The 21,926-nt window shown below is 40.8% G+C and overlaps 1 protein-coding gene across 4 annotated transcripts in view; it reads right to left on the bottom strand.

Annotated features, from left to right (window-relative positions):
- LOC131951248 (uncharacterized) overlaps positions 1-21,230 on the bottom strand; it is a 32,240-nt gene extending 11,010 nt beyond the window's left edge. For 3 of the 4 annotated variants that reach the window (XR_009388405.1, XM_059313603.1, XM_059313601.1), the window contains exons 1-8: positions 21,194-21,230; positions 8,753-9,088; positions 7,203-7,437; positions 5,996-6,114; positions 5,402-5,514; positions 3,409-3,538; positions 937-1,151; positions 73-311 (exon numbers count right to left, since the gene is read on the bottom strand). Coding sequence is in view for 3 of the 4 variants with exons in the window: in XM_059313603.1 (XP_059169586.1) it covers positions 73-311; positions 937-1,151; positions 3,409-3,538; positions 5,402-5,514; positions 5,996-6,114; positions 7,203-7,437; positions 8,753-8,921 (1,220 nt within the window). In the remaining variant the exon portion in view is untranslated. The remainder of the gene's footprint in view (positions 1-72; positions 312-936; positions 1,152-3,408; positions 3,539-5,401; positions 5,515-5,995; positions 6,115-7,202; positions 7,438-8,752; positions 9,089-21,193) is intronic. The other variant, XM_059313602.1, reaches the window with a different exon arrangement.
- Between the last annotated feature and the right edge of the window lie 696 nt (positions 21,231-21,926).

Genomic DNA, 21,926 nt, shown 5'->3' with positions numbered 1-21,926 from the left:
TTAAAAAAAAAACAACCCTAAAGGTCAGGTCAAACTGGTAACAAGCACAAAAGTCTTGTAAGTGTCACTCACTGGTAGTCTAGACGGTTGAGGATGTCACAGTAGTCCCTGGCCGTCCTACCCAGGGCATCCCTGGCCGCTATGTTGACCCCAGAGTTGAGGATGGCCTGAATGACCCCCTCAGTCTCTCCATTGCACATGGCCTCAATCAACACCGTCTGGCCATGGACATTACGGATACTCAGGTCTGAGTCACGCAGAATTCTGGCAGTTATGGCTTCATCTTGTGGCCGGAACTTGGGATTGACAAGCTGAAAATGATGAGAAAAAAATCTTTAATTATTTGTTGGCATGTGAAAATATGTTAACTTTTAATACTAACATTTATAATAAATATTAAGATATATATATTGGAGATATACCACCCAGCTTTGATGGGTATCGGGGGGCATCTAATGGTGACTGGACATCGTGCCGACCACACTATACCCTTTGTATGCCGCGGTCATTGAAACAAATGAACTCTACTTCATCTACTCCAATGTATCACGGGCATGAACAGGAAAAGATGGCAATATTGGAAATAACAAAGGCTGGTCTATGTATCAAGTGAATAGCATCACACATTAAATGTTCAGCTTTAAACCCAATTTGAATATATTTCCATAATAAAACACGATCAGCTTTAAACCCAATTTGAACATATTCACATCTAATAAAACAGGATCAGCTTTAAACCCAAATTGAACATATTCCCATCTAATAAAACAGGAACAGCTTTAAACCCAAATTGAACATATTCCCAACTAATAAAACAGGAACAGCTTTAAACCCAAATTGAACATATTCCCATCTAATAAAACAGGAACAGCTTTAAACCCAATTTGAACATATTCACGTATAACAAAATATGAAACAGCCTCCACCCCCACTGACCTGAAAGAACAGAGGTTTGGGTGGACTGGCAGCCTCAGACTCAAACGTGTACTTGACCGAGGTGTCTGGGTGCAGCTCCATGAACGCCTCCACCAGCTGGATCTGGTTAATCTCCCAGACTGCCGCCAGAAGTGGGCGTGGCGCTGTGGGGTAGTCCCTGTAGTAGAACTGGTACGAGTGGTCTTTGGTGTTGATGTCCACTTTCTGCAGGTGTTCTGTAAAACACTCAAAGGTTATGGGATGGCACAGTCCAATGGTAGAGAGTTTAAATGCTAACACTAAAGTCTCAAATCTGGATCCCAGTTTGTATGATGTCCACAAAGCTCTGATGAGTCCTGAATCACATTAAAGAAAGAAAAGGTGGCTGGGCATAGTGCTTCACCTGCCCCATGGGCCTTAAAGATAGAAAGGGTTCCTTACTTTACAGTCAAAATTATGTTATGCACCAGGGCATGGAGTAACTAATACATCTGATTTTAAAATAATAACGTCAAGATATTTATTTATTCATATAAAAAATAATTACTGGCACTAATTTTATGAACCAATTTATTATTTAATTCACCACCTTACTATTTCATCAACCAACAATATAATTTACCACCTAATTTTTGAATAATTCACCACCTTACTATTCCATCCACCAACAATATAATTTACCACATAATCTATGAATCAATTAATTGCTTAATAACCACCTACTTGCTATTTCATCAACCAAAAATTTAATTTACCACCTAATTTATGTATAATTAATCACTTTACTACTTCATCCACCAACAAAATAATTTACCACATAATCTTTGAATCAATTAATTGCTTAATGCACCACCTTACTGCTATTTCATCAACCAACAATTTAATTTACCACCTAATTTATGTATAATTAATAAGTTTACTACTTTATCCACCAACAAAATAATTTACCACATAATCTTTGAATCAATTAATTGCTTAATGCACCACCTTACTGCTATTTCATCAACCAACAATTTAATTTACCACCTAATTTATGTATAATTAATAAGTTTACTACTTTATCCACCAACAAAATAATTTACCACATAATCTTTGAATCAATTAATTGCTTAATGCACCACCTTACTGCTATTTCATCAACCAACAATTTAATTTACCACCTAATTTATGTATAATTAATAAGTTTACTACTTTATCCACCAACAAAATAATTTACCACATAATCTTTGAATCAATTAATTGCTTAATGCACCACCTTACTGCTATTCCATCCACCAACAATATAATTTACTACATAATCTATGAATCAATTAATTGCTTAATGCACCACCTTACTGCTATTTCATCAACCAACAATTTAATTTACCACCTAATTTATGTATAATTCACCACTTTACTACTTCATCCACCAACAATTTAATTTACCACCTAATTTATGTATAATTCACCACTTTACTACTTCATCCACCAACAATATAATTTACCACCTAATTTATGTATAATTCACCACTTTACTACTTCATCCACCAACAATTAAACTGACCACCTAATTTATGTATAATTCACCACTTTACTACTTCATCCACCAACAATTAAATTGACCACCTAATTTATGTATAATTCACCACTTTACTACTTCATCCACCAACAATTAAACTGACCACCTAATTTATGTATAATTCACCACTTTACTACTTCATCCACCAACAATTAAACTGACCACCTAATTTATGTATAATTCACCACTTTACTACTTCATCCACCAACAATTAAACTGACCACCTAATTTATGTATAATTCACCACTTTACTACTTCATCCACCAACAATTAAACTGACCACCTAATTTATGTATAATTCACCACTTTACTACTTCATCCACCAACAATTAAACTGACCACCTAATTTATGTATAATTCACCACTTTACTACTTCATCCACCAACAATATAATTTACCACCTAATTTATGTATAATTCACCACTTTACTACTTCATCCACCAACAATTAAATTGACCACCTAATTTATGTATAATTCACCACTTTACTACTTCATCCACCAACAATTAAACTGACCACCTAATTTATGTATAATTCACCACTTTACTACTTCATCCACCAACAATTAAACTGACCACCTAATTTATGTATAATTCACCACTTTACTACTTCATCCACCAACAATTAAACTGACCACCTAATTTATGTATAATTCACCACTTTACTACTTCATCCACCAACAATTAAACTGACCACCTAATTTATGTATAATTCACCACCTTACTACTTCATCCACCAATAATTAAACTGACCACCTAATTTATGTATAATTCACCACCTTACTACTTCATCCACCAACAATTAAACTGACCACTCATTTATGTATAATTCACAACTTTACTACTTCATCCACCAACAATATAATTTACCACCTAATTTATGTATAATTCACCACTTTACTACTTCATCCACCAACAATTAAATGTATCACTCACCTGCAGCCTTCCACATGCCAACAAACTGCAGCTTCCCACTCAACATGGCTAGAGCCATTTCATTGGTGTTCTCATACTTCTCTAGCAGCATCACAGTGTCAAGGTGGGTCTCACACAGGTGGACTTGGCACTGGGGAACATTAAGGGGTCAATGACCTGAACCAGCAGTCTTACATTTGGCTGTTAAACATTAGGGTTTAGACACAGGTGGACTTGGCACTGGGGAACATTAAGGGGTCAATGACCTGAACCAGCAGTCTTACACTGGCTAACTGTTAAACATAAGGGTTTAGACACAGGTGGACTTGGCACTGGGGAACATTAAGGGGTCAATGACCTGAACCAGCAGACTTACATTTGGCTAACTGTTAAACATAAGGGTTTAGACACAGGTGGACCTGACACTGGGGAACATTAAGGGGTCAATGACCTGAACCAGCAGTCTTACATTTGGCTGTTAAACATAAGGGTTTAGACACAGGTGGACCTGGCACTGGGGAACATTAAGGGGTCAATGACCTGAACCAGCAGTCTTACATTTGGCTGTTAAACATAAGGGTTTAGACACAGGTCGACTTGACACTGGGGAACATTAAGGGGTCAATGACCTGAACCAGCAGTCTTACATTTGGCTGTTAAACATAAGGGTTTAGACTCAGGTGGACTTGGCACTGGGGAACATTAAGGGGTCAATGGCCTGAACCAGCAGTCTTACATTTGGCTGTTAAACATAAGGGTTCAGACACAGGTGGACTTGGCACTGGGGAACATTAAGGGGTCAATGACCTGAACCAGCAGTCTTACATTTGGCTAACTGTTAAACATAACTAAAGGCTTTAGTAATGTTAGTAATATTTAGGATAACATATTAACTAACTCAAGATTTGAACAGCAACAACGTAATTTGAAAAATCTGATTGAACATATATCTAATCAAGTGACAGGATGGTGGTATTGAGGGTTAGATAAAATTGTTGCTTAGAAAGTCATGAGTTTAGTTCTAATCCAGTCCAAGTTTTCAACTGCTGTAAACAGTTTAAACTATTCAGAAAGTCATGACCTTGGTTCTAATCCAGTCCAAGTTTCCAGCTGCTGTAAACAGTTTAAACTATTCAGAAAGTCATGAGCTTGATTCTAATCCAGTCCAAGTTTCCAGCTGCTGTCAACAGTTCAAACTATTCAGAAAGTCATGAGCTTGGTTCTAATCCAGTCCAAGTTTCCAGCTGCTGTAAACAGTTGAAACTATTCAGAAAGTCATGAGCTTGGTTCTAATCCAGTCCAAGTTTCCAGCTGCTGTAAACAGTTTAAACTATTCAGAAAGTCATGAGCTTGGTTCTAATCCAGTCCAAGTTTCCAGCTGCTGTAAACAGTTTAAACTATTCAGAAAGTCATGAGCTTGGTTCTAATCCAGTCCAAGTTTCCAGCTGCTGTCAACAGTTTAAACTATTCAGAAAGTCATGAGCTTGGTTCTAATCCAGTCCAAGTTTCCAGCTGCTGTAAACAGTTTAAACTATTCAGAAAGTCATGAGCTTGTTTCTAATCCAGTCCAAGTTTCCAGCTGCTGTAAACAGTTGAAACTATTCAGAAAGTCATGAGCTTGGTTCTAATCCAGTCCAAGTTTCCAGCTGCTGTAAACAGTTTAAACTATTCAGAAAGTCATGAGCTTGGTTCTAATCCAGTCCAAGTTTCCAGCTGCTGTAAACAGTTGAAACTATTCAGAAAGTCATGAGCTTGGTTCTAATCCAGTCCAAGTTTCCAGCTGCTGTAAACAGTTTAAACCATTCAGAAAGTCATGAGCTTGATTCTAATCCAGTCCAAGTTTCCAGCTGCTGTAAACAGTTGAAACTATTCAGAAAGTCATGAGCTTGATTCTAATCCAGTCCAAGTTTCCAGCTGCTGTCAACAGTTTAAACTATTCAGAAAGTCATGAGCTTGATTCTAATCCAGTCCAAGTTTCCAGCTGCTGTAAACAGTTGAAACTATTCAGACTGACCTTTAAGTTGGCTGTCTCGCGTCCAATGATCTTAACAGTCCTGCACCAGTACCTCAGTAGCCTTTCTATCAGCACAGGGTCAGGGGTCGTGGACTTTACAGCTGCCCAAAGACCTAAAAAAAAAACATTTCTGAATTCAATCATGTCTAAAATTTGAATAAAGAGAAGTGATGCTGCAAGATGTAGAATGAAAAAATTGTAAAATGTACACCAATGCGCAGTGAGATAGTAGATCACTCAAAAACTATTCTGAATGTCTACCAGTTTTAGAAATCACCCAAAGCACCACCCCGCTAAGACAAGTAGATGATTGCACCTTGGGCTAGAATAAGAAGCAAGTGATGACCCTCATACCTTCATCATGCAAAGGTCAGCAGATCATTGTACTATAGAGCTCCAGGTAGGAAAGAGTTATTTTACTTGTACCATCTCTAAACCTAGATTAAACTTCAAAAGTTAACTAAAGTGATACATCACCAAATCAAAGATAAAACTGGAACATCAGTGGACCAGTAACTGTACACAAGGGCTACATCTGACCCCATACACAAGTCAAACCAGGTAACTGATGTGCAGCTTCTGAAGGCAGTTTACCTGGGTGATATTTTCTCAGCCAGTGCAGGTTTTCCTCCCAGCCTGTGTTCTTTAAGTGCAGGATTTCTTCTTCAGGTGTGCGACCTGCTTTGTTTTTAATTAGAGGACAAGCACCACACCTGAGGACAGAGAACACAACATCTGTCAGCAACATTACACAACTGAATGAAAGCCTAAAGGAGTTCAGAAACAGATTGTTGTTTGTTTACAATTTGTGCCAAATGACAATAAAAGTGGGTGGAGTTTTTTTTTTACTATGGGAGACTATTGTATTTAAAATTTCCTTTTTAATGAACAAAATATTTGAAAAATTCAAATTTATGATTAGAAAAATAAAACAAATGATAAAACATGACGGAGCTGTATTGATGTGGTCAAGTACAAATATAGAAAACAGTACCACACTTACTTCAATGATAAACTTTTATAGTTTACATCGTCACTCAGCCATTACTTGAAACAATACTTCATAAATACAGAAACACTCCCTACACACTGCATAACCCTCTGCATACAATACCCCTCTACATCAATATCATTTACTCATTATATACATCAACGTCTACATACAACATAGTTTATTTCATACAGTAATCACCATCCACATATAACACAGATAACTTCATACAACATCCCCCACAACATCACTGACTACATACATCTCCCACAACATCACTGACTACATACAACATCCCCCAAAACATCACTGACTACATACACCATCCCCCACAACATCACTGACTACATACAACATCCCCCACAACATCACTGACTACATACAACATCCCCCACAACATCACTGACTACATACACCATCCCCCACAACATCACTGACTACATACAACATCCCCCACAACATCACTGACTACATACAACATCCCCCACAACATCACTGACTACATACAACATCCCCCACAACATCACTGACTACATACACCATCCCCCACAACATCACTGACTACATACAACATCCCCCAAAACATCACTGACTACATACACCATCCCCCACAACATCACTGACTACATACAACATCCCCCACAACATCACTGACTACATACAACATCCCCCACAACATCACTGACTACATACAACATCCCCCACAACATCACAGACTACATACACCATCTCTCACAACACCACTGTTTACATACAACATCTCTTACATCATTACTAACAACATCACTATCAACATACACCATAACTCACCTCATCAAAGCCACAATACATCTCCAGGCACCAGGCACCCTGACAACCTTATGTAGAACAGTGTCACCATTCTGGTCTGGCACCTCAATGTCCACCTTAGTGGACAACATGTACATGATGCGGGTGCCATTGGCAGTCAGGTACAGGTGGGTGTAGTCTGTCAATGCGTGCAGGAACGTCTCACCTGTTTTACTGTCTCTGGCATTGAAGTCAATGCCGGCAGCAAAATATTTACCTGCAGGACAAAACTGGCATTAAAGTACAGATATATTTCTGACAGGCAACTACATGAACTCTTAGTGCTAGATAACTTAGCAAATCAGCTATCTTTATTTGCAACAGTACTATATGGTAGCAACATTGCTAGCTGTGAAAGAAAGTGATAGCTATGATAGCTACAGGCCTACTTAGTGCCAACAACTAGCAGTACTAGTACTTAGTGTCATCAACTAAAAGTACTAGTACTTAGTGCCATCAACTAGCAGTACTTAGTGCCAAAAACTAGCAGTACTTAGTGCCAGCACCTAGCAGTACTTAGAGCCAACAACTAGCAGTACTTAGTGCCATCAACTAGCAGTACTTAGTGCCAGCACCTAGCAGTACTTAGAGCCAACAACTAGCAGTACTTAGTGCCAACAACTAGCAGTACTTAGTGCCAGCACCTAACAGTACTTAGTGCCAGCACCTAGCAGTACTTAGAGCCAACAACTAGCAGCACTTAGTGCCATCAACTAGCAGTACTTAGTGCCATCAACTAGCAGTACTTAGTGCCAACAACTAGCAGTACTTAGTGCCAACAACTAGCAGTACTTAGAGCCAACAACTAGCAGTACTTAGAGCCAACAACTAGCAGTACTTAGTGCCAACAACTAGCAGTACTTAGTGCCAGTAACTAGCAGTACTTAGTGCCAACGACTAGCAGTACTTAGTGCCAACAACCAGCAGTACTTAGTGCCAACAACCAGCAGTACTTAGAGCCAACAACTAGCAGTACTTAGAGCCAACAACTAGCAGTACTTAGTGCCAACAACTAGCAGTACTTAGTGCCAACAACTAGCAGTACTTAGTGCCAACAACTAGCAGTACTTAGTGCCAGTAACTAGCAGTACTTAGTGCCAACGACTAGCAGTACTTAGTGCCAACAACTAGCAGTACTTAGTGTCATCAACTAGCAGTACTTAGTGCCAGTAATTAGCAGTACTTAGAGCCAACAACTAGCAGTACTTAGTGCCATCAACTAGCAGTACTTAGTGCCAACAACTAGCAGTACTTAGTGCCAACAACTAGCAGTATATAGAGCCAACGACTAGCAGTACTTAGTGCAATCAACTAGCAGTACTTAGAGCCAACAACTAGCAGTACTTAGAGCCAACAACTAGCAGTACTTAGTGCCATCAACTAGCAGTACTTAGTGCCAGTAATTAGCAGTACTTAGAGCCAACAACTAGCAGTATTTAATGCCATCAACTAGCAGTACTTAGTGCCAGTAACTAGCAGTATTTAATGCCATTAACTAGCAGCACTTAGTACCAGTAACCAGCAGTACTCACAGACAAGTTCACAGGAGTAGCAGACTTTCCCCACAGCAAAAGACTTAGAGATCTCATGCTCGCGTATGTTCTCTATCACAGTCTTGTTGTCCAGCACTTGCTTCTTGGGCCCAATGTTCTTGGTCTGCTTCAGGGACGTGCTGACCCCGTTGATGGCAGTGGTCATCATGTCAGGTGTATCACAGAAATGTTCTGGGCTGCCTGTATGGCAGCTTGACTCAGACAGGTAAAAAGATCATGAATTGCTCTTCTCTGATCTGTACAGCAGAAAGAAATGCTGTGATCTATGATCAACACTGGATTATCTCCAACAAAGCAGACTTTTTCAGTATGACACTGTTAAGAGAAAATATTTGTTATCTTAATTACATTAACATATAACAAAGCTATCCAAAGTATAATTACTTTTCTATCTAAATTCAAGAATTAAATACTTTGTTATACTAAAATTAAATTTTCTTTGATTAATTTCAGGTATTAAAATTATGTAACATCCTAATAAAACAAAAAATAAAAAACCCGAAAACACTATAATATATAGGCGTACCTAGTAACACCCATATATCTTCCTCTGTTTTTTTTTTTGCTAAGGTTTAGAAATAGAGGGATGTAAATAAATTCTATCACTAGGTCTTCATAAAATTATGTTTAAAATCACCAAAAAGTCTACACTTTAATTTAATAATCAAATTTTAAACTGAATAAGCTAATCCTGCAATAGAAAGAAGAGAAAAAAACTGTCAAGTCATTTTTTTCTTCCATGAATAAAAAAGCAAACAGGTAATATATTGATTATGTTGATCAATAATCCACCAGCTAAAGAACGTTGCACTATAGCAAATAAAAAAAAAAAGCAACCAAATGCTTAGCCCAAGTGGCTGGCAATGTACTACCAGGCAAGTCATCAACACTCAGATGCAAGAAAATCTGGCACACTGATTAAAATTAACAGATAATAAGATCACATTGAACTTAGTAGGAAAGAAAAAGTATCCACAATGCTAAAATGTAAACTAAAGTTGAAAAAGTAGAACATACAATTTTAAAAAATCAGATGATGCATATACACACAGCCAAGTTAGTAGGCCTATCTGAAAATTTGAGCCATAGTGCCACAGTCAACCGTACAGCACATAATTTCCATAACAAAACAATGAGACCAGAAAAATCTGAGTCGCCCGAATGTGGACCGCAGAACTACAGAAATTATATCAACCTGCTTCCTTTAATCGTCACGATCCCTGTAAACACAGCTCACGTGACCTGCCGAGCACATGTGTGCACCTATGTTAGACTCTGTGACTTGTGATCGTGAAGCGGCCGAGCCTAGAGATCCACCATATAGACCACACTACCGAGGGCCGTGATCTACTTAGTGTAGCGGCCGTCTAGAGATCCACCATATAGACCACACTACAGAGGGCCGTGATCTACTTAGGGTAGCGGCCGAGCCTAGAGATCTACCATATAGACCACACTACCGAGGGCCGTGATCTACTTAGTGTAGCGGCGGAGCCTAGAGATCCACCATATAGACCACACTACCGAGGGCCGTGATCTACTTAGTGTAGCAGCCGAGCCTAGAGATCCACCATATAGACCACACTACCGAGGGCCGTGATCTACTTAGTGTAGCGGCCGAGCCTAGAGATCCACCATATAGACCACACTACCGAGGGCCGTGATCTACTTAGGGTAGCGGCCGAGCCTAGAGATCCACCATATAGACCACACTACCGAGGGCCGTGATCTACTTAGTGTAGCGGCCGAGACTAGAGATCCACCATATAGACCACACTACCGAGGGCCGTGATCTACTTAGTGTAGCGGCCGAGCCTAGAGATCCACCATATAGACCACACTACCGAGGGCCGTGATCTACTTAGTGTAGCGGCCGAGCCTAGAGATCCACCATATAGACCACACTACCGAGGGCCGTGATCTACTTAGGGTAGCGGCCGTCTAGAGATCCACCATATAGACCACACTACAGAGGGCCGTGATCTACTTAGGGTAGCGGCCGAGCCTAGAGATCTACCATATAGACCACACTACCGAGGGCCGTGATCTACTTAGTGTAGCGGCGGAGCCTAGAGATCCACCATATAGACCACACTACCGAGGGCCGTGATCTACTTAGTGTAGCAGCCGAGCCTAGAGATCCACCATATAGACCACACTACCGAGGGCCGTGATCTACTTAGTGTAGCGGCCGAGCCTAGAGATCCACCATATAGACCACACTACCGAGGGCCGTGATCTACTTAGTGTAGCGGCCGAGACTAGAGATCCACCATATAGACCACACTACCGAGGGCCCTGATCTACTTAGTGTAGCGGCCGAGCCTAGAGATCCACCATATAGACCACACTACCGAGGGCCGTGATCTACTTAGTGTAGCGGCCGAGCCTAGAGATCTACCATATAGACCACACTACCGAGGGCCGTGATCTACTTAGTGTAGCGGCCGAGCCAAGAGATCCACCATATAGACCACACTACCGAGGGCCGTGATCTACTCTACTTAGTGTAGCGGCCGAGCCTAGAGATCCACCATATAGACCACACTACCGAGGGCCCTGATCTACTTAGTGTAGCGGCCGAGCCTAGAGATCCACCATATAGACCACACTACCGAGGGCCGTGATCTACTTAGTGTAGCGGCCGAGCCTAGAGATCCACCATATAGACCACACTACCGAGGGCCGTGATCTACTTAGTGTAGCGGCCGAGCCTAGAGATCCACCATATAAAGTTAATTTATAAACCACACTACCGAGGGCCGTGATCTACTTAGTGTAGCGGCCGAGCCTAGAGATCCATCCTATACACCATACTACCGAGGGCCGTGATCTACTTAGTGTAGCGGCCGAGCCTAGAGATCCACCATATAGACCACACTACCGAGGGCCGTGATCTACTTAGTGTAGCGGCCGAGCCTAGAGATCCACCATATAGACCACACTACCGAGGGCCGTGATCTACTTAGGGTAGCGGCCGAGCCTAGAGATCCACCATATAGACCACACTACCGAGGGCCGTGATCTACTTAGTGTAGCGGCCGAGCCTAGAGATCCACCATATAGACCACACTACCGAGGGCCGTGATCTACTTAGTGTAGCGGCCGAGCCTAGAGATCCACCATATAGACCACACTACCGAGGGCCGTGATCTACTTAGTGTAGCGGCCGAGCCTAGAGATCCACCATATAGACCACACTACCGAGGGCCGTGATCTACTCTATTTAGTGTAGCGGCCGAGCCTAGAGATCCACCATATAGAGCACACTACCGAGGGCCGTGATCTACTTAGTGTAGCGGCCGAGCCTAGAGATCCACCATATAGACCACACTACCGAGGGCCGTGATCTACTTAGGGTAGCGGCCGAGCCTAGAGATCCACCATATAGACCACACTACCGAGGGCCGTGATCTACTTAGTGTAGCGGCCGAGCCTAGAGATCCACCATATAAACCACACTACCGAGGGCCGTGATCTACTTAGTGTAGCGGCCGAGCCTAGAGATCCACCATATAGACCACACTACCGAGGGCCGTGATCTACTTAGTGTAGCGGCCGAGCCTAGAGATCCACCATATAGACCACACTACCGAGGGCCGTGATCTACTTAGGGTAGCGGCCGAGCCTAGAGATCCACCATATAGACCACACTACCGAGGGCCGTGATCTACTTAGTGTAGCGGCCGAGCCTAGAGATCTACCATATAGACCACACTACCGAGGGCCGTGATCTACTCTACTTAGTGTAGCGGCCGAGCCTAGAGATCTACCATATAGACCACACTACCGAGGGCCGTGATCTACTCTATTTAGTGTAGCGGCCGAGCCTAGAGATCCACCATATAGAGCACACTACCGAGGGCCGTGATCTACTTAGTGTAGCGGCCGAGCCTAGAGATCCACCATATAGACCACACTACCGAGGGCCGTGATCTACTTAGGGTAGCGGCCGAGCCTAGAGATCCACCATATAGACCACACTACCGAGGGCCGTGATCTACTTAGTGTAGCGGCCGAGCCTAGAGATCCACCATATAAACCACACTACCGAGGGCCGTGATCTACTTAGTGTAGCGGCCGAGCCTAGAGATCCACCATATAGACCACACTACCGAGGGCCGTGATCTACTTAGTGTAGCGGCCGAGCCTAGAGATCCACCATATAGACCACACTACCGAGGGCCGTGATCTACTTAGGGTAGCGGCCGAGCCTAGAGATCCACCATATAGACCACACTACCGAGGGCCGTGATCTACTTAGAGTAGCGGCCGAGCCTAGAGATCTACCATATAGACCACACTATCGAGGGCCGTGATCTACTCTACTTAGTGTAGCGGCCGAGCCTAGAGATCTACCATATAGACCACACTACCGAGGGCCGTGATCTACTCTACTTAGTGTAGCGGCCGAGCCTAGAGATCCACCATATAGACCACACTACCGAGGGCCGTGATCTACTTAGTGTAGCGGCCGAGCCTAGAGATCCACCATATAGACCACACTACCGAGGGCCCTGATCTACTTAGTGTAGAAGCCGAGCCTAGAGATCCACCATATAGACCACACTACCGAGGGCCGTGATCTACTCTACTTAGTGTAGCGGCCGAGCCTAGAGATCCACCATATAGACCACACTACCGAGGGCCGTGATCTACTTAGTGTAGCGGCCGAGCCTAGAGATCCACCATATAGACCACACTACCGAGGGCCGTGATCTACTTAGTGTAGCGGCCGAGCCTAGAGATCCACCATATAGACCACACTACCGAGGGCCGTGATCTACTTAGTGTAGCGGCCGAGTCTAGAGATCCACCATATAGACCACACTACCGAGGGCCGTGATCTACTTAGTGTAGCGGCCGAGCCTAGAGATCCACCATATAGACCACACTACCGAGGGCCGTGATCTACTTAGTGTAGCGGCCGAGCCTAGAGATCCACCATATAGACCACACTACCGAGGGCCGTTATCTACTTAGTGTAGCGGCCGAGCCTAGAGATCCACCATATAGACCACACTACCGAGGGCCGTGATCTACTTAGGGTAGCGGCCGAGCCTAGAGATCTACCATATAGACCACACTACCGAGGGCCGTGATCTACTTAGTGTAGCGGCCGAGTCTAGAGATCCACCATATAGACCACACTACCGAGGGCCGTGATCTACTTAGTGTAGCGGCCGAGCCTAGAGATCCACCATATAGACCACACTACCGAGGGCCGTGGTCTATAAGTGTAGCGGCCGAGTCTAGAGATCCACCATATAGACCACACTACCGAGGGCCGTTATCTACTTAGTGTAGCGGCCGAGCCTAGAGATCCACCATATAGACCACACTACCGAGGGCCCTGATCTACTTAGTGTAGCGGCCGAGCCTAGAGATCCACCATATAGACCACACTACCGAGGGCCCTGATCTACTTAGTGTAGCGGCCGAGCCTAGAGATCCACCATATAGACCACACTACCGAGGGCCGTGATCTACTTAGTGTAGCGGCCGAGCCTAGAGATCTACCATATAGACCACACTACCGAGGGCCGTGATCTACTTAGTGTAGCGGCCGAGCCTAGAGATCCACCATATAGACCACACTACCGAGGGCCGTGATCTACTCTACTTAGTGTAGCGACCGAGCCTAGAGATCCACCATATAGACCACACTACCGAGGGCCGTGATCTACTTAGTGTAGCGGCCGAGCCTAGAGATCCACCATATAGACCACACTACCGAGGGCCCTGATCTACTCTACTTAGTGTAGCGGCCGAGCCTAGAGATCCACCATATAGACCACACTACCGAGGGCCGTGATCTACTCTACTTAGTGTAGCGGCCGAGCCTAGAGATCCACCATATAGACCACACTACCGAGGGCCGTGATCTCTACTTAGGCCTACATGTAGTAAACCAGGGTCACGGTTCGGCTATTTTTAATTGTGTTAATTGGGTCAACGAATGAAAATTCTGAGCGCAGATATTGACTCGGATGGCTGGTTAAAGCATTGGGTAGAGAAACGGGGATAAGATTGTAGATAAACACAGCTGTAGACCATACACTTCTCCCCACCACAAGTTTCATACCACACATCAACAAACATCAGGCACTTTTAAACTAGGCTAGGTTAAAACGTGAAATATTGGCACGGTACCGCGGTTCTCGTATACATATTTTGCCAATATGACCCAAACTTTGGTCCAAACTTGATAACTACCTTATATATTTACGTGTATACCACTACCACTACGGGATTGGCTATAGAAAAACTCTATGTTTTCATTAACATGCGCACTATGTGCAATTTTATGTGAGCACGCAATCATCCAACTATAATGAGCACGCATTATTCAAACTTCAATAAGCACGCATTCTTGCAACTGCAATGCGCATGCATTATTCAGACTTAAATTAACATGCATCATTCAAATTATAAAAATAAAACCCACCGATCTAAATGTAATCAAAAGCCTTCCCATAAAACTACCATTAATGTTATTTAACCTTTCGAATGTAAACACCAGTTCCAGGGTTAGCCAGCACAAACAGGTGGCGAGATAAGACGGGAACTAAGGTCTTGTTATAGTACAGCACGAAATACGGGCACAATATGGAGACGTCTAATATAAGGCTAGGTCACATATAGCAAGAAAATTCTGGCATAATTTGTATACCCAACATGATAAGACGGGAACTAAGGTCTTTTTATAGTACAGCACTAAATACGGGCACAATATGGAGACGTCTAATATAAGGCTAGATCACATATAGCAAATAAATACTGGCATAATTTGTATACCCAACATGATAAGACGGGAACTAAGGTCTTTTTATAGTACAGCACGAAATACTGGCACAATATGGAGACGTCTAATATAAGGCTAGGTCACATATAGCAAGTAAATACTGGCATAATTTGTATACCCAACATGATAAGACGGGAACTAAGGTCTTTTTATAGTACAGCACGAAATACGGGCACAATATGGAGACGTCTAGTATAAGGCAAGAAAATACTGGCACAATATGGAGACATCTAATATAAGGCTAGAAAATACTGGCAGAATATGTAGACGTCTAATATAAGGCAAGAAAATACTGGCATAATTTGTATACCCAACATGATAAGACGGGAACTAAGGTCTTTTTATAGTACAGCACGAAATACTGGCACAATATGGAGACGTCTAATATAAGGCAAGAAAACACTGGCATAATTTGTATACCCAACATGATAAGACGGGAACTAAGGTCTTTTTATAGTACAGCACGAAATACTGGCACAATATGGAGACGTCTAATATAAGGCAAGAAAACACTGGCATAATTTGTATACCCAACATGATAAGACGGGAACTAAGGTCTTTTTATAGTACAGCACGAAATACGGGCACAATATGGAGACGTCTAGTATAAGGCAAGAAAATACTGGCAGAATATGTAGACGTCTAATATAAGGCTAGGTCACATATAGCAAGAAAATACTGGCATAATTTATATACCCAACACGATAAGACGGGAACTAAGGTCTTTTTATAGTACAGCACGAAATACGGGCACAATATGGAGGCGTCTAATATAAGACTAGGTCACATATAGCAAGAAAATACTGGCACAATATGCAGGACCAACGTGACGGTCTCGCATAGCACAATAATACTGGCATACTATGTATGTAAGGCTAGTTCCCGATAAGCAAGAAAATACTGGCATACGCAGGCCCAGCGCGATAAGACGTTCTCATATAGCAAGACATACTGGCATAATATGTAGACCGTCTAATATATTACTAGGTCTAATACAGCAAGATAATACTGGCATAACATGTAAGCTGTCCAATATAAGACTAGGTAACATACAGCAAGAAATAACTGACCTAATAAGTAGTTCTAATATGATAAGGCTAGGTTACATATAGTAAGAAAATACTGGCATAATGTGTAAGCCTAACATGATAAGGCTAGGTCACATATAGAAAGATATTACTGGCATAATATGTACTATGTAGACCTCTAATATAAGGCTAGGTCTCATAGTGACTACTAAGCAAGATAGTAGTGGCATAATATGTAGGCTTAGTGTGATAAGACGGTCTGAAAAAGCAAGAAAATACTGGCAAAAGAAAGTAGCTCAAGCCGGGATGAGACGATGCACAGCCGGGAAATTTGAAAAAAAAAATAATAATAATAACAGGAACACCTTTATCACTGTGTACAGTAAACTGATATCTTGAGCTCGGAAGGACGTCTCTGAGTCCATCCAGCTCTGTTGGGTACCTAGCTTACAATAGGGAAAGTAACAGCGGATTTACAATGAAGGACACTGACATTTTAAGCTGTCGTGTTATTCAAAACGGATGGACTTCCTCGGGCATATCAACATGTTTATAAGGCCGGCAACCGCGAAAACGAAATCGCAACAGAAAAATGTGCACGGGAGTTAGATCTACGTCTAGATCAATTGGGAGCTAAAGGTCTAGTCCGACTGAGAGCTAAAGAGCTTGCCTGACTTAATCTAGAAGCAAACAGCGAGCGGAGCACTAATTTTTAAGCTTCGTTTTCTCAAACTGCGTTTTTAACTTTACCTCAGCGCTAATGAATTAAAAACATTTTAATTAAAAACTTTTTTTTTATGAATCTAAAGTACATTTAACAAGGCATGACAGGCCAAGCCTAACCAGCATACCATGCTAGTTTCAACAGCAGCCCCTCCCCTCTGTTTACTTTCATGTACACACTCCATGTGGGGTGTCAGGCTTAGTCCCCGCCGGTGAGAGGACGCACCACACCTATTTTAGGAACATTTTCTCTGCTTGTTTAACACAATTAACACAAAAAAAAGTTCAATCCAAAATCTCCGTCACACCACGAATTTAGGATCGGTTTGTACGGTTATATATAAGAGGGTCATCCATAAGTGATGTCACGATTTTTTTGGGCGATTTTTACCTTCCCTTCCTTCCCTCCGTCACAAAAAGCCAGGCACCCCCCCCCCCCTTCCCCCCAAAAAACGTCACACCTTTGAATTTGTTTTTTAAAACATCGACTTGTTTCCAAAACATTGACTGAGCTCGGTCATCATAATGTATTTTAATCAATTTCTATTTTAATTTATTAAAACAGTTTTCTAAAACGCGAAATAACGGCTAAGTTTCAGATTCTAGCATTACTTTTAAAAATGCAAAAACGAAATGCCTGAAAGGAAAAAAATACAGCAGTGAATCACAAATCGTTCTTGTACTCCGGCCTATATTTGAAGGTGACCAGGTTGAAAAACTGCCCTCTCTATACGTAATTTTTTTAAGGTCTAGAAATTCACTAGTTCGCTCCATTTATTTGTATTAATAAAACGATGCCGGTCAAACTATTGCTTTTGCACTTAGCATTATAACTTATTTGTGACGCAAAGTAATTAATGTACCCTTTCAAACCTGGGTCAGATGAAGTAGAGTTCACCTGTTTTATTAACCTCGTTAATATGAAAGTACATTGTGGTCGGCACTATGCCCAGCCACTTTTACAGTTTTACTTTTCGGTTTCCTAACGTGAGTTAGGTACCCTTCAGATCTGGGACCAGAGTTTTATCCAGGTATCTCTTTCTGAACGAAATATGATATAGAATCCAGTGTTTGCCCCCCCTCCCCTTGAAAATTTAGTTCAATTTAGTCCACACCCCCCTCCCCCCCCCCGTCACCCCAAAAATTTCAAGTGCCCTACTCGAGAAAAAAGTCTGAAAGAAACACTGACTAGGACTAGGACATGCTACAGTATCAAACCTGGGATTCGAGGTGACTCGCAATAATAAACAATCAATTTAGTACCCTGTCAATACTAAAGAACATCACATTTGTTTGCAAAAACAAATGGATATAGTAGGGATATCAATGTGGTAATCGATTAATAGGCAAAAATGTTAGGTTATGCCAAGATCTACAAAAATAATAATTTATTAGGTTATACATATAATATTAAGCCTTAATTATTAATTTATGATTACCAGTAAATAAATTTAATAAAAATAAAGTAGGATAATAAAAGATAACTAAAATAAAATAATAATGAGGGTCCATATAATCATAGCTCAGACCTGAAATTGAGTTTCGTTTAATTATAAATTACATTTTCATTTATTACAATTTATACATTTGTATGATTTATGAAGTGAATTTTCTTCTGCATTTGCTAGTATTTTGTCTTTATCAATTAAGTTGATCCCTTGGTAAAGAGCAATTGATTTGCACAATTGCAAATCCCTAATATCTATTAATGCAAACAACTAAATATTGACCAATAGCAAAAGTGAGGGGTAGAACATGACATATTGTGGGTTGGTACCAAAGTCTGTCCTTGGGAACAACCAAACATCCACTGCAGGCTATTCAGACTATTTAAAACCCTAATCTGTGTAGTGAGGGCAGATTATTCCAAATTGGTTTTCAAATTCCTGATTTCTCCCTCCAATTTCAGCATTAACCCTCCATCCTCCTTTATTTATTTCAAAAAACAGCATCAAAGCTCCACTCTACACCTATGAGTGCAATGGCTCTAATTGGCAACATGTGTAACTAAAAATCTCAATAAATTAATGGAAATTTATTTGCCAACACTTTTTTAAAAGTATCAATGCCAAAATTCTGCATTAAATGTCTTTCTTCTTATTCCTTTATGCACACATCTTGGATCTCCACTGGACTCTGTTTTGGGCAGATCTCTTTATTATAAAGTTTATATATATGCTCATCTAAGCCTGATATCCTTTGCCTCTTCTTCTCCTGTTCTTCTCCAAGACTTTCTTAGCTGGCATTATCTCCATTTCCCCTGGGGATTCCAGTGTAGTGCTTTCTTCACAATATTATCCTCTTCCCTTTTCAGGGTATGACCAATCCATCACCATTTACAGGCTTTAATGTCCCTGTCTATTGGCTGTTGTCAGTAGCGTAGCGAGGGGGGGGGGCGGGGACATATGTCCCCGGGCGCCGACCTTAGGGGGGGCGCCAAATTGAAAGTTTGAGGGGGGTGCAAATGAAAAGTTCGAGGGGGGGGGGGTGCAAATCAAAAGTTTGTTTGAGGGGGGGTGCAAATGAAAAGTTCGAGGGGGGGTGCAAATCGAAAATTTGCTCTCGAGGGGGCGCCAAATTGGAAGTATGTCCCCGGGCGCCGGGAAGGGTCGCTACGCCTCTGGCTGTTGTTTGGTGTTTTGCCACAGATCTCTATTTGTCATTTTGTCTGGGCATTTTCAAGGACCTGTCGCAAACATCTGTAGCCTCAATAGTACCGTATATATAGAAAATATATAAAAGCCTCTAGGTCAAAACTGTTGTTATGTTGGATTATACTAATTTAAAACAAAATCTGTGCATAGCCATAAATTAAGGAAAATATTGGTCAATATTTAGCATTTTGTGCTACTCCAGTGGGAATTTTATATATCTTAAATACCTAAAGTAAAAGGTAAACTTAATAAACCTTTAGATTTTAACACAGATAATGATAATGAGTAGCTAAACCAAACTAAATTCCAGATCTGAATTAAATAGTGGGATGTGGTTATATTGCATCGAATCTACACAGTGATGATGACACAAGGGCCCAGCCTGGGTCTGAAAAGGATCAATCTCGTAATCTAGAACTTTGGAACTATTACTTAACAGCAACTGTGTGTACTAGTACTACTACTAGAATTACAAGATTATGCCTTATGGTAGGCTACTAAAACTACTAGTACTGGTACTAGTCGAGATTTCAACTAGATTTATTAAGAGAATTTAACTCTAAAGCAGACTACCAACAGTCGACAGGTTATGCCAACTGACTTACACACTGGGCACTATCACTACACACACTCAGTGTCACAGTGTACACGTGTAGTCACATAGTGATACTATTACTGTTACAGTTAGGCATACCTACACAATTGTGACAATAAATTAATAAAAATTATATTAAATACTTAAATAGGCCTACTTAAATACACACGCCAGTTACATAACACCAGACAAAACAGTTTCTGAGTTTCACCTTGTCTAGAGAATTAGCAGTTGATTAAAAAGTCGATTAAATAAATAGTAAAGTAGAACAGTTTAAAACTGAGTTTACTAAACTAAACTGTAAACTTTACTTTAGTTAGTGTAGTGTTAGATTCTATTATATAGGCCTAATTGTAATTAATTCTAGTTAGTAGGCCTACAGAACAGAATTACAGTTGAACAGATGAGGAGATACTGTATTAAAATGTTACTATTTTTACTGTCAGATACGTACAGTACAGTAGTCTGACTGAGTAGATAAACGATTAACGATGCCTTGTAATAAAAAAACAAACAACTAGATCTATTACGAAACTGAAATCCAGCGACCAGGTAAAAAAAAATTAATAAACATTGACAACACCCATTGAAAACACAGTAAACTAGTCTACTTACATCATAAGAATGTTGTTTTCACTTACGTAAGAACTGGGCTACCAGATCAAAATGTTGAAAAATTGCCGATCATCCTTTTAGTAGTAGGGAAAAAACATCAGTGTATATGGGGTATTATTATTATTATTTAGATCTATATCTATTTATAAACTAATAATTTATAGCAACTCCATAGATCATCACACACTTGTTTAAAACATTTCTAGAATAAATTACCCATCACAGAAAACTAAATCGTTGATATTAGGCCACACACATGTTATTTGATTTCTATTGTTATTGTAGAAGAATAAAATGTTTATTACTGTAGAAAATTTGAACATAAATTAATCTATGCTATTGAAAATATCTTTAATTAAACTTTAAAAAAGTATTCTTTAGGAGGGCCTACAACAAATATATTCTATTCGGTAAATTAATTTTAATTAGATCCAATTTATATCTTAGTAGGCTAAACAACGGGCATTAAGTCAATTTTAGCGTCAATTGTCTGAGTTATCTACCTTGAGATTTTTTTTAGACTTTTGAATTTTTTTTTAATATATATATATATATTTTAATTTTTAGAATGTTTAGTGTAGAAATTAGAATTAGACCCATGAATTATGTCGATTATTTCATATTTGCAGGTATAACAAATATTAAAATTTGAAAACTTAGGCCCTCTTGATGCTAAAACTTCTCATCATTGAATAAAGACAATCAGATACAGATCTCTAAGAGGAGGAAGGCG

This window comes from Physella acuta, unplaced genomic scaffold (assembly GCF_028476545.2).
Source record: "Physella acuta isolate Inbredline_101_S28 unplaced genomic scaffold, ASM2847654v3 ptg000805l, whole genome shotgun sequence".
Taxonomy (NCBI): domain Eukaryota; kingdom Metazoa; phylum Mollusca; class Gastropoda; family Physidae; genus Physella; species Physella acuta.
The sequence above is the reverse complement of the archived record's forward strand: the minus strand, read 5'-3'. Positions and strand labels throughout refer to the sequence as shown.